The following is a 15,806-nucleotide window of genomic DNA, read 5'->3' as shown; positions in this document are numbered from 1 at the left end:
AAGACCTCATAAATACATTTTAATTGGATATTTACATGTATATACAAGTCCGAGTCTGATCCCGAATCGCAATGAACCAACAAATAAAGGATTCTCCAGCCTGTGACAGCGAGCTATGCTCTGTTAGACACGTACACATAATCAATACGATCTGTAATAATGCAATCACATATAAAAACATTTTACTCACATAAGTGTGTTGCACCATTCCTGTCGGATCCGATATAGAAGCTCAGCGTTGTGTCCAAATCCAGGTTGAAACAAACATACTCCAAATATACTCAATATTACTCAGACATCCTTTGCATTGAAAAATGAACAGCTAAAATTATTTAAATAAATATCAAATAGAAGATAAACTTGTATGTAACCGAAAATGTATTAAAATGAGTACAGGGGTTGGGGATGGATGAAAGGAGTGAGAACTGTTCACTAGCAGACGACTAACTTAAACTCATTTAAATACTTGTAGAAAAGTTACAAAGCTGCTGTCACTTTAAGGCCGAATGCACGGATCCAATACACTGATACACATCTGATATTCTCACACTGTTCACCTTCACTGAAGACAGAATCAACTTTGTTTATGTCAATCCTCCACTAAATGAGCATTTGGACATCCGTCTTCTTCCGTCATTTTGCTCTAAACTATAAATCAGTGTTTAATAAATGCTGTGAAATCATTGAACTTCACGAGACTCTACAAGAGTGATTCCTGAAAGGCTTTCTGCAAAAACCCAAACACCTTTAAAAGAAGAAAAAAATCATCACTGACTTTCAAAGCTGCGACAGAAACGACTTTCCACTTCGAGGACCTTGATAGAAATGTAGTGGAGTAAAGAGGACGATATTTGTCTTTCAGATGGAGTGAAGTTAAAGTCAGAAGATTACAGAAAAAATAATACTCCAGTAAAGCACAGAGACTCAAACAGTGAACTTAAGTGATAGGGATGCCACAATTCTCAATATAATATTGAACTGTTCGGTACGACATTCACGTGAATTGCATTTTTTTTTGGGTTTTGCATTTAATTAAACCTGATTCTAATTCTGAAACATTTCTCTCATTTTATAAGAAGAACCAAGGTCCACTGGGGTAATTTTACAATTGTCACTTTGCCTAATTCGCATGACTTCAGTAAAGTAAAGTACAGATAGTCAAAAAGTGTACTTAAGTACAGTAGTCGAGTAAATGAGCTGAGTGACTGTCCAGCTCTATTGGGGATGGATGAGAGGAGCGAGGGCTCAGTTGCAGGAAAAACAAAAAACTAGACTTGAGTTTGACATGAGGAGCAAATTAACTCGAAGCTCAGATGACAGATAACAGATGACAATGATCCAGCAAATAGAGGGAATAAATAGAGAAGAGAACAAACGAGAGTAACGAGGGAGGACAGGTGGAGCAAAAGGAGAACACATGGCACAGCCATACACGTCACCAGCCATGAGGCCCAGTATAGCTCACAGTGCAAACAATGCTCTTCTTACTCAGTATTTCTGTCTTGTTTCTAGTCCAAATATCAAAATATTCTTACATTAAGAAACATTTACTGGACAAGCAAACATTATTGTCTTGTTTTGGGAAAATAACTCAAAATGAAGAGAGTTTTTGCTTAAAATAAGATAAATAATCTGCCAATGGGGTGAGAAAAATAATCTTGTTTTCTGTTTGAATTAAGATTATTTTTCTCACCCCATTGGCAGATTATTTATCTTATTTTAAGCAAAAACTCTCTTCATTTTGAGTTATTTTTCCCAAAACAAGACAATAATTTTTACTTGTCTAGTAAATGTTTCTTAATGTAAGAATTTTTAGACATTTTTACTAGAAACAAGACAGAAATACTGAGTAAGAAGAGCATTTTTTTTGCAGTGCATAAGCCCCGCCCTACTGATTTTATACAGTATTGGGGTTATTATTGTTTTTGTTCAACTAGAAGACAATTAGAAACTGAAATAAAAATGTATTAAAGCTATCATTAAACATAAATAGTGATATTTAAAAAGAACTCAAACTAATAAAAATGACAAAATCACACATTAAAGTTAAAATGGAAACTGGAAATATAAAATCTTATGTAGAAATAGTAATGCAAACTATAATATTACATTAATAATTCAAAAATCAAAAATATTATTGTTGCTCACTTTAAAAATATTTAGAAATTCTTATATATGAATCCCTCGTTATAATAATAAAATGTCAGATAATGCCCAGATATGAGATATGGAGGAATAATCGTGTCGCCTGTTGTGTTTATGGTGTTCATTAGCGAGAGCTTCATCACTCACACACACACTCATTACCACACACACACACGTGTCTGTGCGACGGTGATTATGAGCTGTTGATGTGTGTGAGGGGTCAGTCCTCATCATGACCTTTGACCCTGTCGTCTCGTCTCTGTTCTCTTCTAGTTGAGCATCCGGATAAGATGGCCAATGATCAAGGTGAGCCGATTATCAAACCTGTAGATAAACGCTCAAACTCACTCATTTTGATCAGTTAGTCCCAATATATCTTCAGTCATTTCTCCTGTGTTGAGATGTTTGTACTGGAGAACGGCACACACACACACACACACACACACACACACACACACACACACATTAAGAATCATGTTTTGTGGTGAAATGTAACCATCCGTGAGGTCATGTGACGTGTTCACTGAGGGAAATACTCATAAATAACATCATCAGCTGATAGAAGAGCAATGGTAGGTGTGTGTGCGCAAGTGTGTGTACGGGTGTGTGAGTGTGCCAGAGTGTGTGCACGAGTGTGTGTGTGAGTATGTGTGCGATTGTGTGTGAGTGTGAGTGCACCAGAGTGTGTGTGTAATACTGTGTGAATGAATGTGTGCACGAGTGTGTGTGTGCGATTGTGTGTGCGATTGTGTGTGTGAGCGAGTGTGTGAACGAGTGTGTGAGCGAGTGTGAGTGAGTGTGTGAGAGTGTGTGAGTGAGTGTGTAAGCGAGTGTGTGATTGAGTGAGTGAGTGAGTGAGTGAGTGAGTGTGTGAGTGAGTGAGTGAGTGAGTGTGTGAGAGAGTGTGTGAGAGAGTGTGTGAGTGAGCGTGTGAGCAAGTGTGTAAGCGAGTGTGTGACAGAGTGTGTGAGTGTGTAAGTGAGTGAGTGAGCGAGTGAGTGAGTGAGTGAGTGAGTGAGTGAGTGAGTGAGTGAGTGAGTGAGTGAGTGAGTGAGCGAGTGTGTGAGCGAGTGTGTGAGCGAGGGTGTGAGCGAGTGTGTGAGCGAGTGTGTGAGCGAGTGTGTGAGCGTGTGTGTGAGAGTGTGTGAGCGAGTGTGTGAGCGTTTGTGTGAGCGTGTGTGTGAGAGAGTGTGTGAGCGAGTGTGTGAGCGAGTGTGTGTGAGAGAGTATGTGAGTGTGTGAGTGAGTGAGTGTGTGAGTGAGTGAGTGAGTGAGTGAGTGAGTGTGTGAGCGAGTGTGTGAGCGTGTGTGTGAGAGTGTGTGAGCGAGTGTGTGAGCGTGTGTGTGAGAGAGTGTGTGAGCGAGTGTGTGTGAGAGAGTATGTGAGTGTGAGTGTGTGAGTGAGTGAGTGAGTGAGTGAGTGAGTGAGTGAGTGAGTGTGTGAGTGTGTGAGCGTGTGTGTGAGAGTGTGTGAGCGTGTGTGTGAGAGAGTGTGTGAGCGAGTGTGTGAGCGAGTGTGTGTGAGAGAGTATGTGAGTGTGTGAGTGAGTGAGTGTGTGAGTGAGTGAGCATGTGTGTGAGCGAGTGTGTGAGAGAGTGTGTGAGCGAGTGTGTAAGCGAGTGTGTGAGCGAGTGTGTGAGTGTGTAAGTGTGTGAGTGTGTGAGTGAGTTTGTGAGTGAGTGAGCGAGTGAGCGAGTGTGCGAGTGTGCGAGTGAGCGAGTGAGCGAGTGAGCGAGTGAGCGAGTGAGCGAGTGAGCGAGTGAGCGAGTGTGTGTGTGTGTGTGAGTGTGTGAGTGAGTGTGTGAGGGAGTGAGTGAGCGAGTGTGCGAGTGTGCGAGTGAGCGAGCGAGTGTGCGAGTGAGCGAGTGAGCGAGTGTGTGTGTGTGTGTGAGTGTGTGAGTGAGTGTGTAAGCGAGTGTGAGAGTGTGTGAGTGAGTGTGTAAGCGAGTGTGAGAGTGTGTGAGTGAGTGTGTAAGCGAGTGTGTGAGTGAGTGAGTGAGTGAGTGAGAGAGTGTGTGAGTGAGTGTGTAAGCGAGTGTGTGATTGAGTGAGTGAGTGAGTGAGTGAGTGAGTGTGTGAGTGAGTGAGTGAGTGAGTGTGTGAGAGAGTGTGTGAGAGAGTGTGTGAGTGAGCGTGTGAGCAAGTGTGTAAGCGAGTGTGTGACAGAGTGTGTGAGTGTGTAAGTGAGTGAGTGAGCGAGTGAGTGAGTGAGTGAGTGAGTGAGTGAGTGAGTGAGTGAGTGAGTGAGTGAGTGAGCGAGTGTGTGAGCGAGTGTGTGAGCGAGGGTGTGAGCGAGTGTGTGAGCGAGTGTGTGAGCGAGTGTGTGAGCGTGTGTGTGAGAGTGTGTGAGCGAGTGTGTGAGCGTGTGTGTGAGCGTGTGTGTGAGAGAGTGTGTGAGCGAGTGTGTGAGCGAGTGTGTGTGAGAGAGTATGTGAGTGTGTGAGTGAGTGAGTGTGTGAGTGAGTGAGTGAGTGAGTGAGTGAGTGTGTGAGCGAGTGTGTGAGCGTGTGTGTGAGAGTGTGTGAGCGAGTGTGTGAGCGTGTGTGTGAGAGAGTGTGTGAGCGAGTGTGTGTGAGAGAGTATGTGAGTGTGAGTGTGTGAGTGAGTGAGTGAGTGAGTGAGTGAGTGAGTGAGTGAGTGAGTGTGTGAGTGTGTGAGCGTGTGTGTGAGAGTGTGTGAGCGTGTGTGTGAGAGAGTGTGTGAGCGAGTGTGTGAGCGAGTGTGTGTGAGAGAGTATGTGAGTGTGTGAGTGAGTGAGTGTGTGAGTGAGTGAGCATGTGTGTGAGCGAGTGTGTGAGAGAGTGTGTGAGCGAGTGTGTAAGCGAGTGTGTGAGCGAGTGTGTGAGTGTGTAAGTGTGTGAGTGTGTGAGTGAGTTTGTGAGTGAGTGAGTGAGTGAGCGAGTGTGCGAGTGTGCGAGTGAGCGAGTGAGCGAGTGAGCGAGTGAGCGAGTGAGCGAGTGTGTGTGTGTGTGTGAGTGTGTGAGTGAGTGTGTGAGGGAGTGAGTGAGCGAGTGTGCGAGTGTGCGAGTGAGCGAGCGAGTGTGCGAGTGAGCGAGTGAGCGAGTGTGTGTGTGTGTGTGAGTGTGTGAGTGAGTGTGTAAGCGAGTGTGAGAGTGTGTGAGTGAGTGTGTAAGCGAGTGTGAGAGTGTGTGAGTGAGTGTGTAAGCGAGTGTGTGAGTGAGTGAGTGAGTGAGTGAGAGAGTGTGTGAGTGAGTGTGTAAGCGAGTGTGTAAGCGAGTGTGTGAGGGAGTGTGTGAGTGAGTGAGTGAGTGAGTGAGTGAGTGAGTGAGTGAGTGAGTGAGTGAGTGAGTGAGGGAGTGAGTGAGGGAGTGTGTGAGCAAGTGTGTAAGCGAGTGTGTGAGAGAGTGTGTGAGTGTGTGAGTGTGTGAGTGAGTGAGTGAGTGAGTGAGTGTGTGAGTGAGTGTGTGTGTGTGAGAGAGTGAGCGAGTGTGTGAGCGAGTGTGTGAGCGAGTGTGTGAGCGAGTGTGTGAGCGAGTGTGTGAGTGAGTGAGTGAGTGAGTTTATGAGTGAGTGAGTGTGTGAGTGTGTGTGAGTGAGTGAGTGAGTGAGTGTGTGAGCGAGTGTGTGAGCAAGTGAGCGTGTGTGTGTGTGTGTGTGTGTGTGAGTGTGTGAGTGTGTGAGTGTGTGTGTGAGTGAGTGTGTGAGAGAGTGTGTGAGTGAATGTGTGAGCGAATGTGTGAGCGAGTGAGTGAGCATGTGAGTGAGCGAGTGAGTGAGCGAGTGAGAGAGAGTGTGAGAGAGAGTGTGTGAGTGAGTGTGTGAGTGTGTGAGTGTGTGAGTGAGTGTGTGAGAGAGTGTGTGAGAGAGTGTGTGAGTGAGTGTGGAAGCGAGTGTGAGAGTGTGAGAGTGTGAGAGTGTGTGAGTGAGCGAGTGAGCGTGTGAGTGAGTGAGTGAGTGAGTGAGTGAGTGAGTGAGTGAGTGAGTGAGTGAGTGAGTGAGTGAGTGAGTGAGTGAGTGGGTGAGTGAGTGAGTGAGTGTGTGAGTGAGTGAGTGTGTGAGAGAGTGTGTGAGAGTGTGTGAGCGAGTGTGTGAGCGTGAGTGAGCGAGTGAGTGAGCGAGTGAGTGAGCGAGTGAGAGAGAGTGTGAGAGAGAGTGTGTGAGAGAGTGTGTGAGAGAGTGTGTGAGAGAGTGTGTGAGGGAGTGAGTGTGTGAGAGAGTGTGTGAGTGAGAGAGAGTGTGAGAGAGAGTGTGTGAGAGCGTGTGAGAGAGCGTGTGAGAGAGCGTGTGAGAGAGTGTGTGAGCGAGTGTGTGAGCGAGTCTGTGAGCGAGTGTGTGAGGGAGTGAGTGTGTGAGAGAGTGTGTGAGAGAGTGTGTGAGAGAGTGTGTGAGCGAGTGTGTGAGGGAGTGAGTGTGTGAGAGAGTGTGTGAGTGAGTGTGTGAGAGTGTGTGAGAGAGTGTGTAAGCGAGTGTGTGAGTGTGTGCGCGAGTGTGTGTGTGTGTTTGTGTGTGCATGCGTGAGTGTGTGTGTGTGTGTGTGTCACAAGTCACAGATAATTGCTTTCTCAGAAACTCCCAGCTCTAATCTTATCTCTTGTTCTCTTTAAACAAACGGCCTCCAGTCAGGCGTCGCTCAGCTGGTTATTCTGAAGGGCCTGAATTGGAAGCAGGGTTTGTTAAGAGTCCTTTGAGTGCCGAGTCGTCATAAGAAACTGTGCGGCGATAACGGAGATGAAGAGAGAGCGACGGAAGGGTGTGTGTGTGTGTGTGTGTGTGTGTGTGTCGCTGCATCGTATTTTTAATGAGAGTTTGTGCCTTTGAGCCTTTGATTCTCAGCATTAATTAAGACGAGCCTCAGCAGGAAACTCCGGTGCTTTTAACCAACATCCAGAGAGAAGCACTCAGGAGCGGGAAAACTGCGTCAGAAGCCAGAATATACACCGATCAGGCATAACATTATGACCTAATATTGTGACCCGTCTCTGTAGGACTCCACTAGAGGAGTGTGCTGTGGTATCCGGCACTAAGATGTTAGCAGCAGATGCTTTAAGTCCTGCAAGTTGCGAGGTGGATCAGACTTGTTCGGCTCATCCCACAGATGCTCGATTGGACTGAGATCTGGGGAATCTGGAGGCCGAGTCGACGCCTCAAACTGGTCGTTGTGCTCCTCAAACCATTCCTGAAGCATTTGTGCTTTGTGTCAGGAGCATTATCCTGCTGGAAGAGCCACAGCCACCAGAATACCGTTTCCATCAAAGGCTGAACATGGTCTCAGCAATGCTTAGGTAGGTGGAGCGTGTCTTCTCTTCCGGGTTTGTGTTCAATCCTCAAATAAAGATTTGAAGGGTTATGAATCAGTGAATTGATTCATGATTCGGATCGCCAATGACTCGTGATTTCAGCAGTTTGACACGCGATCCAAATCATGAATCGATTCGCTGATTCATAACCGTTTGAATCTTTATTTGAGGATTGAACACAAACGCGGAAGAGAAGCCAATGCTGAATAAAGTCGTAGTTTTTGTTATTTTTGGACCCAAATGTATTTTGGATGCTTCAAGAGACTCTAATTAACCCACTGATGTCTCATATGGACTACTGTGATGATGTTTTTATTCCCTTTCTGGACATGGACAGTATAGTGTGTATACACTTGCATACGCTCTCGGACTAAATATAAAATATCTTAAACTGTGTGTGAAGATGAACGGAGGTCTTACGGGTGTGGAGCGACATTAGGGAGAGGAGTTAATGACAGACATTTCATTTCTGGGTGAACTAACCCTTTAAGAGTTTCTCTTCAACACACACGGTGAAATGAAGGAGTGTGTGTGTGTGTTCCTGCACTCATAAATCAAGGCAAGCATCCTGCGAGTCGGAGCGTCGGCTGAGATTGATGTTTGACGTTTCTTTCCGAGCCCACGAGTCCTGCTCCACTTCCTGAACATCTTCATCAACATACAGAAGCTCCAAACGCTCCTCAGAGCCCCGTCCGCCGTTATTACACTCGCTCAAACACACGCCTTCTGGATTTTGGGACCTAATTATAGGTGAAAATATAGAGATCGATCAGGGATTTTCTTCTCTGGAAAAAAATGATTTTCCTCATTCGTGTTTATACATTTACTGAAGAAGCAAAAATGACTTCAGGTGATGTTTGACCCTGTGGAAGTGATCGATTGTTTCAATAACCACATCTGTGTGTGTGCGTGTGTGTGTGTGTGTGTGTGTGTGTGTGTGTGTGTGTGTGTGTGTGTGTGTGTGTGTGTGTGTGTGTGTGTGTGTGTGTGTGTGTGTGTGTGTGTGTGTGTGTGTGTGTGTGTGTGTGTGTGTGTGTGTGTGTGTGTGTGTGTGTGTGTGTGTGTGTGGGTAGGTTTAGAGATAGGGGTTGGGTTAGGGAATAGAAAATATCTTTAACCTGATATAAAATCAATGGAAGTCTATGTAATGTCCTCACTAATATAGTGAAACAAACCTGTGTGTGTGTGTGTCACCCTGATCTCAGCGCTTCTCTCTCTGGTCTCAGGTCGTCATGGAGACAGTGCTTACTGGCCCTCGGACAATAACCCGATTGACATGAGCAGTATGAACGGTAAGAGCACACAGATGCACAAACACACTCGAAATCATAGCGTCTGACAGGAACATGTTCGCTTTGAAATGCTGAGACAACAGATGATGCATCACAGAAATGCTTCTGAAACAACTAACACACCTCACTCATCATATTCCGCTTTTATTGCAACATAAAATCAACATTGACTCTGTGTTTCTCCATCATTTTTGACATTATAGTGCAGAGGAGTCAGAACTCTTGTCTGGCTTTCACCAGACCAACCTCAATTTAAGATTGAACAGTGCTCTGTATTTTCTACTGCACAAGAGGCGTGATCAACGGGCATAGATCCATCGCTTTTCTGTCCGTCATCCTGTTAAACCATTCAAGTGCTCGCCTTTTTTTTTTTTGCAATGACACAAAGAATTTAGATACCAGTGAAAACTCACAATTCTCTATTCCAATTTCAATACCTAAAAAAATACTAATATAAATGTAAAACATTATTAAAGACAAGCAAGCAACAAACGGCTGGTTGGGACTACAATGAGTTAGTGACATCACTAACCCTTACATTTGCATAACCCCGCCCCCGGGAACATGTCGAGTTGCTGTAGTCGAGCACATTTGGGAGTCGCTCAAGCTGTCCTCCGTTTTCCACATTTATTGATACAGTTTAAACACATGCAATCGCACGTCATAAAGCGAGATGACAACATAAGTTATAATCGTAATTAAACTAAACTATCCCTGTTCTCTCTTCATCGGCAGATATTATAACCGTAATTAAACTAAACTATCCCTGTTCTCTCTTCATCAGCAGATATTATAACCGTAATTAAACTAAACTATCCCTGTTCTCTCTTCATCAGCAGATATTATAACCGTAATTAAACTAAACTATCCCTGTTCTCTCTTCATCAGCAGATATTATAACCGTAATTAAACTAAACTATCCCTGTTCTCTCTTCATCAGCAGATATTATAACCGTAATTAAACTAAACTATCCCTGTTCTCTCTTCATCAGCAGATATTCTCTGGCTAGTTTTAAGCTTAAGGAGAAACCGCGTTGCGTTTATATTTTTGGTTCATCTGCTCGTCTGGATATAGTGCGCTGTGCATTGAATCTGGTGTTTTAATATCACTGTAACATTAGCACAAACCTGGTATAAATATGTTGATGTGTTGTGGTTTCAGAGCCTCCCATTGGTCAGATGCGGCCGCCGCATGGCAGCGTGACGCCGCAGAAGAACAGTAACCTGCTGGTCATCATCGTTGTTTCCGTGGGAGCCGTTACTGTGGTCGTCGTGGTGATCGTCGCCCTAATCTGCACCCGCCGCTCATCCGCTCAGCAGAGGAAGTGAGTTCAACTGCTCTCTCTCTCTATAAATATATATATATATATATATATATATATATATATATATATATATATATATATATATATATATATATATATATATATATATATATATATATATATATATATATACAGGACCTTCTAAAAAAATTAGCATATTGTGATAAAGTTCATTATTTTCCATAATGTAATGATAAAAATTTAACTTTCATATATTTTAGATTCATTGCACACCACCTGAAATATTTCAGGTCTTTTATTGTTTTAATATTGATGATTTTGGCACACAGCTCTGAAAACCCGAAATTCCTGTCTCAAAAAATTAGCATATCATGAAGCGGTTCTCTAAACGAGCTATTAACCTAATCATCTGAATCAACTAATGAACTCTAAACACCTGCAAAAGATTCCTGAGGCTTTTAAAAACTCCCAGCCTGGTTCATTACTCAAAACCGCAATCATGGGTAAGACTGCCGACCCGACTGCTGTCCAGAAGGCCATCATTGACACCCTCAAGCGAGAGGGGAAGACACAGAAAGACATTGCTGAACGAATAGGCTGTTCCCAGAGTGCTGTATCAAGGCACCTCAGTGGGAAGGAAAAAGTGTGGCAAAAAACGAGAAGAGGTGAGCGGAGCCTGAGGAAGATTGTGGAGAAGGACCGATTCCAGACCTTGGGGGACCTGCGGAAGCAGTGGACTGAGTCTGGAGTAGAAACATCCAGAGCCGCCGTGCACAGGCGTGAGCAGGAAATGGGCTACAGGTGCCGCATTCCCCAGGTCAAGACACTTTGGGCTACAGAGAAGCAGCACTGGACTGGTGCTCAGTGGGCCAAACTACTTTTTTCGGATGAAAGCAAATTTTGCATGTCATTGGAAAATCAAGGTGCCAGAGTCTGGAGGAAGACTGGGGAGAAGGAAATGCCCAAATGCCTGAAGTCCAGTGTCAAGTCCCCACAGTCAGTGATGGTCTGGGGTGCCATGTCAGCTGCTGGTGTTGGTCCACTCTGTGTTTATCAAGGGCAGGGTCAATGCAGCTCGCTATCAGGAGATTTTGGAGCACTTCATGCTTCATCTGCTGAAAAGCTTTATGGAGATGAAGATTTGGTTTTTTTCAGCACGACCTAGCACCTGCTCACAGTGCCAAAACCACTGGTCAATGGTTTACTGACCATGGTATTACTGTGCTCAACTCTCCTGACCTGAACCCCATAGAGAATCTGTGGGATATTGTGAAGAGAAAGTTGAGAGACGCGAGACCCAACACTCTGGATGAGCTTAAGGCCGCTCTCGAAGCATCCTGGGCCTCCAGAACACCTCAGCAGTGCCACAGACTGATCGCCTCCACGCCGCACTGAAGCAGTCATTTCTGCTAAAGGATTCCCCACCAAGTGTTGAGTGCAGAACTGAACATCATTATTTAAAGGTTGACTTTTTTTGTATTAAAAACACTTTTCTTTTATTGGTCGTCAATATGCTAATTTTTTGAGATAGGAATTTCGGGTTTTCAGAGCTGTGTGCCAAAATCATCAGTATTAAAACAATAAAAGACCTGAAATATTTCAGTTGGTGTGCAATGAATCTAAAATATATTTTTATATTTTTATCATTACATTATGGAAAATAATGAACTTTATCACAATATGCTATTTTTTTGAGAAGGACCTGTATATATATGTAATTTCAATTTCCAGTTTTTGATTGGATATTAAAGGGTTAGTTCAGCCAGAAGTGTAAACTGTGTGATTAATTCCTCCTGTGGTTGTCCAGCCGTCAGACCTCCGCTCATCTTCACACACAGATGAAGATATTAGTGTTGAACTCCGATGGCTCAGAAAGGCCTTCATTGACCCCTTATCCACCAGAAGGAACGGGGTGCTAGCTCAGAGCCCGTGCTAGTGTCAGTTCTAAGTTGGTTCGACTTGAGAGCCTTTAAGAACTGGTTTGGCTTTCCACAGGCTAGAGAGCCACCAAGACCCATAAAGGCACTAAAGACGTCGTTACAAAGCCCATCTCACTACAGCGGCTCTACAATCATTGATGAAGAGGCCAGAATAGAGTTAGTGCGGGAAAAACACTAAATAACGACTTATATAGTGATGGCCGATTTCAGAACAAAGCTTCGAACCGTTATGACTCAGTGAATCGATTCATGATTCGAACCGTTATGAGTCAGTGAATCGATTCATGATTCGGATCGCGTGTCAAACTGCTGAAATCACGGCTGCGTCCGGAAACCTTGTCAGCTGATTCGTTGCCTCGCTGCCTTATCAGGCAATGGCTTTTTGTGCATGAAGGCACCTCACGAAACTGATTTCGGACAGACTTCTAAGGCAGTGCCACAGTTTAATGATCGACTGCATAATAGAGGGAGCTTTGGTGAGAACTAAACACACATTTAATTACTACTTTAGTCATTTCTCGCTAGAAATGACATCAGAAGTGGAACATATTGGTTAAAAAAAAACAGACATTTACAAACTGACCAGCAAACGCAACTTTCGGACGGCATGTTTTTCCCCAGCTCGACTCTCACTGAATGGAAAGCACAGGATTATGGGATATCAAAGGCAGCGAAGGACACGTGTACATAACTTCAAAAATCAGGAAGTGAAGCTAACATTAGATTTGGACATTGCTTGATGCCTTCAAAGGTCATTTTCCAGATTTCGGACGACGCCCACGTGACTTTGGCGATCCGAATCATGAATCGATTCACTGACTCATAACGGTTCGAAGCTTTGTTCTGAAATCGGCCATCACTATATAAGTCGTTATTTAGTGTTTTTGCGCACTAACTCTATTCTGGCCTCTTCATCAATGATTGTAGAGCCGCTGTAGTGAGATGGGCTTTGTAACGACGTCTTTAGTGCCTTTATGGGTCTTGAGAGAGGAAATGACATTGGTGTCAATGAAGGCCTTTCTGAGCCATCGGATTTCAACACTAATATCTTCATCTGTGTGTGAAGATGAGCGGAGGACTGACGGCTGACATTAGAGTAAGTCATTATTGACAGAATTGTCATTTTTGGCTGAACTAACCCTTTAATATATATGACAGTAGGAGCGCCTCTAAATCTTGTCCCTGTAGGAAACGTGCGACACACAGCGCAGGGAAGCGGAAGGGCAGCCAGAAAGACCTGCGACCTCCTGACCTCTGGATCCACCATGAAGAGATGGAGCTGAAGAACATGGAGAAGCCCTCAAGCTCCGCCCCCTCCGGCCGCGACACGCCAATCCAGAGCTGCCAGGAGATGGCGCCGGTGAGCCACAGCCAATCAGAGAGCCAGATGGGCAGCAAGAGCAGCCACTCAGGTGAGACCAAGGGATCTCCGGGAGGCCTTTGTCGATTCGAGTGTGTGTGTGTGTGTGTGTGTGTGTGTGTGTGTGTGTGTGTGTGTGTGTGTGTGTGTGTGTGTGTGTGTGTGTGTGTGTGTGTGTGTGTGGTTGTGTAGGTGTGTATAGGTTAAATAATAGAGGACCCAGCATTGAGCCTTGAGGAACACCCCAAGAAATTACGTAACTCCTGGAGCTTTAGGTGCCCAGTGTAAAAGAGTATCCCCTGTTGCTGAAGGAGGATCTGAACCAGTCTAAGACAGCACCTGATAGACCAACCCAGGTCTGAACCAGTCTAAGACAGCACCTGATAGACCGACCCAGGTCTGAACCAGTCTAAGATAGCACCTGATAGACCGACCCAGGTCTGAACCAGTCTAAGACAGCACCTGATAGACCGACCCAGGTCTGAACCAGTCTAAGACAGCACCTGATAGACCGACCCAGGTCTGAACCAGTCTAAGACAGCACCTGATAGACCGACCCAGGTCTGAACCAGTCTAAGACAGCACCTGATAGACCGACCCAGGTCTGAACCAGTCTAAGACAGCACCTGATAGACCGACCCAGGTCTGAACCAGTCTAAGACAGCACCTGATAGACCGACCCAGGTCTGAACCAGTCTAAGACAGCACCTGATAGACCGACCCAGGTCTGAACCAGTCTAAGACAGCACCTGATAGACCGACCCAGGTCTGAACCAGTCTAAGACAGCACCTGATAGACCGACCCAGGTCTGAACCAGTCTAAGACAGCACCTGATAGACCGACCCAGGTCTGAACCAGTCTAAGACAGCACCTGATAGACCGACCCAGGTCTGAACCAGTCTAAGACAGCACCTGATAGACCGACCCAGGTCTGAACCAGTCTAAGACAGCACCTCATAGACCGACCCAGGTCTGAACCAGTCTAAGACTGCACCTGATAGACCGACCCAGGTCTGAACCAGTCTAAGACAGCACCTGATAGACCGACCCAGGTCTGAACCAGTCTAAGACAGCACCTGATAGACCGACCCAGGTCTGAACCAGTCTAAGACAGCACCTGATAGACCCACCCAGGTCTGAACCAGTCTAAGACAGCACCTGATAGATCAACCCAGGTCTGAACCAGTCTAAGACAGCACCTGATAGACCAACCCAGGTCTGAACCAGTCTAAGACAGCACCTGATAGACCGACCCAGGTCTGAACCAGTCTAAGACAGCACCTGATAGACCGACCCAGGTCTGAACCAGTCTAAGACAGCACCTGATAGACCGACCCAGGTCTGAACCAGTCTAAGACAGCACCTGATAGACCGACCCAGGTCTGAACCAGTCTAAGACAGCACCTGATAGACCGACCCAGGTCTGAACCAGTCTAAGACAGCACCTGATAGACCGACCCAGGTCTGAACCAGTCTAAGACAGCACCTGATAGACCGACCCAGGTCTGAACCAGTCTAAGACAGCACCTGATAGACCGACCCAGGTCTGAACCAGTCTAAGACAGCACCTGATAGACCGACCCAGGTCTGAACCAGTCTAAGACAGCACCTGATAGACCGACCCAGGTCTGAACCAGTCTAAGACAGCACCTGATAGACCGACCCAGGTCTGAACCAGTCTAAGACAGCACCTGATAGACCGACCCAGGTCTGAACCAGTCTAAGACAGCACCTGATAGACCGACCCAGGTCTGAACCAGTCTAAGACAGCACCTGATAGACCCACCCAGGTCTGAACCAGTCTAAGACAGCACCTGATAGACCCACCCAGGTCTGAACCAGTCTAAGACAGCACCTGATAGATCAACGATTGCCAAGTTTCCCCAATAACTTGCAGATAGTTTTTATAAACGTAATAAAGGTTCTGGTTTGCCCAGAAGCCAGACTGAAATGTCTCATTAAATGTACTGGCATTGAGATGTATGGAGATTTTTTCACTTATTTTACTAAGAAATGGTAGGTAATAAATTGGTGTGTAGTTACTGAGTACAAGAATCAAGATTACTTTTCTTTAGCAGGAGCCTAACAATTGGAACTTTCAAATAATGTGGAAAAACTCCTTGCTGTAGGGACTGATTAATGCTATTCAGGATGTGTGGTAATAAGCAGTTCTGATAAATATAGTGGGTAATGGGTCTAGAGAGCAGCCAGATGAATTCATATGTGATTTGCCCTGTGTAAGTACACTGGGCTATGGATTACATTACAAAGGACCAGTTGGGGAGTTGGAGACTTAACAAGTAGGGCAAGTGCTGGCAATGTTTTGTCTTATGTTTATTAAAAATTCTGCAAACTCATTGCCCTTTGCACTTGTGAGAAGTTTTAAAGATATTTGAGCTGAGGGGTTAAAGTAGCCTATCGATAGTGGAGAATAATAATCTAGGGTTGTCTTTGTTGCGGTCAATTAAACTTGAAATATAAGCTTTTCTGCCAGACCATTCTGCATTATTTAACATTTTTCAG

The 15,806-nt window shown here is 45.1% G+C and overlaps 1 protein-coding gene across 1 annotated transcript in view; it reads left to right on the top strand.

Annotated features, from left to right (window-relative positions):
• dcc (DCC netrin 1 receptor) overlaps window positions 1-15,806 on the top strand; it is a 284,296-nt gene that overhangs the window by 228,279 nt on the left and 40,211 nt on the right. Inside the window, exons 21-24 of the mRNA XM_067439804.1 lie at window positions 2,419-2,451; window positions 8,631-8,696; window positions 9,859-10,021; window positions 13,111-13,334. Coding sequence (XP_067295905.1) covers window positions 2,419-2,451; window positions 8,631-8,696; window positions 9,859-10,021; window positions 13,111-13,334 — 486 coding nt within the window. The remainder of the gene's footprint in view (window positions 1-2,418; window positions 2,452-8,630; window positions 8,697-9,858; window positions 10,022-13,110; window positions 13,335-15,806) is intronic.

The sequence above is a fragment of the Pseudorasbora parva genome, chromosome 3, assembly GCF_024679245.1.
Source record: "Pseudorasbora parva isolate DD20220531a chromosome 3, ASM2467924v1, whole genome shotgun sequence".
Classification (NCBI taxonomy): Eukaryota; Metazoa; Chordata; class Actinopteri; order Cypriniformes; family Gobionidae; genus Pseudorasbora; species Pseudorasbora parva.
The sequence above is the reverse complement of the archived record's forward strand: the minus strand, read 5'-3'. Positions and strand labels throughout refer to the sequence as shown.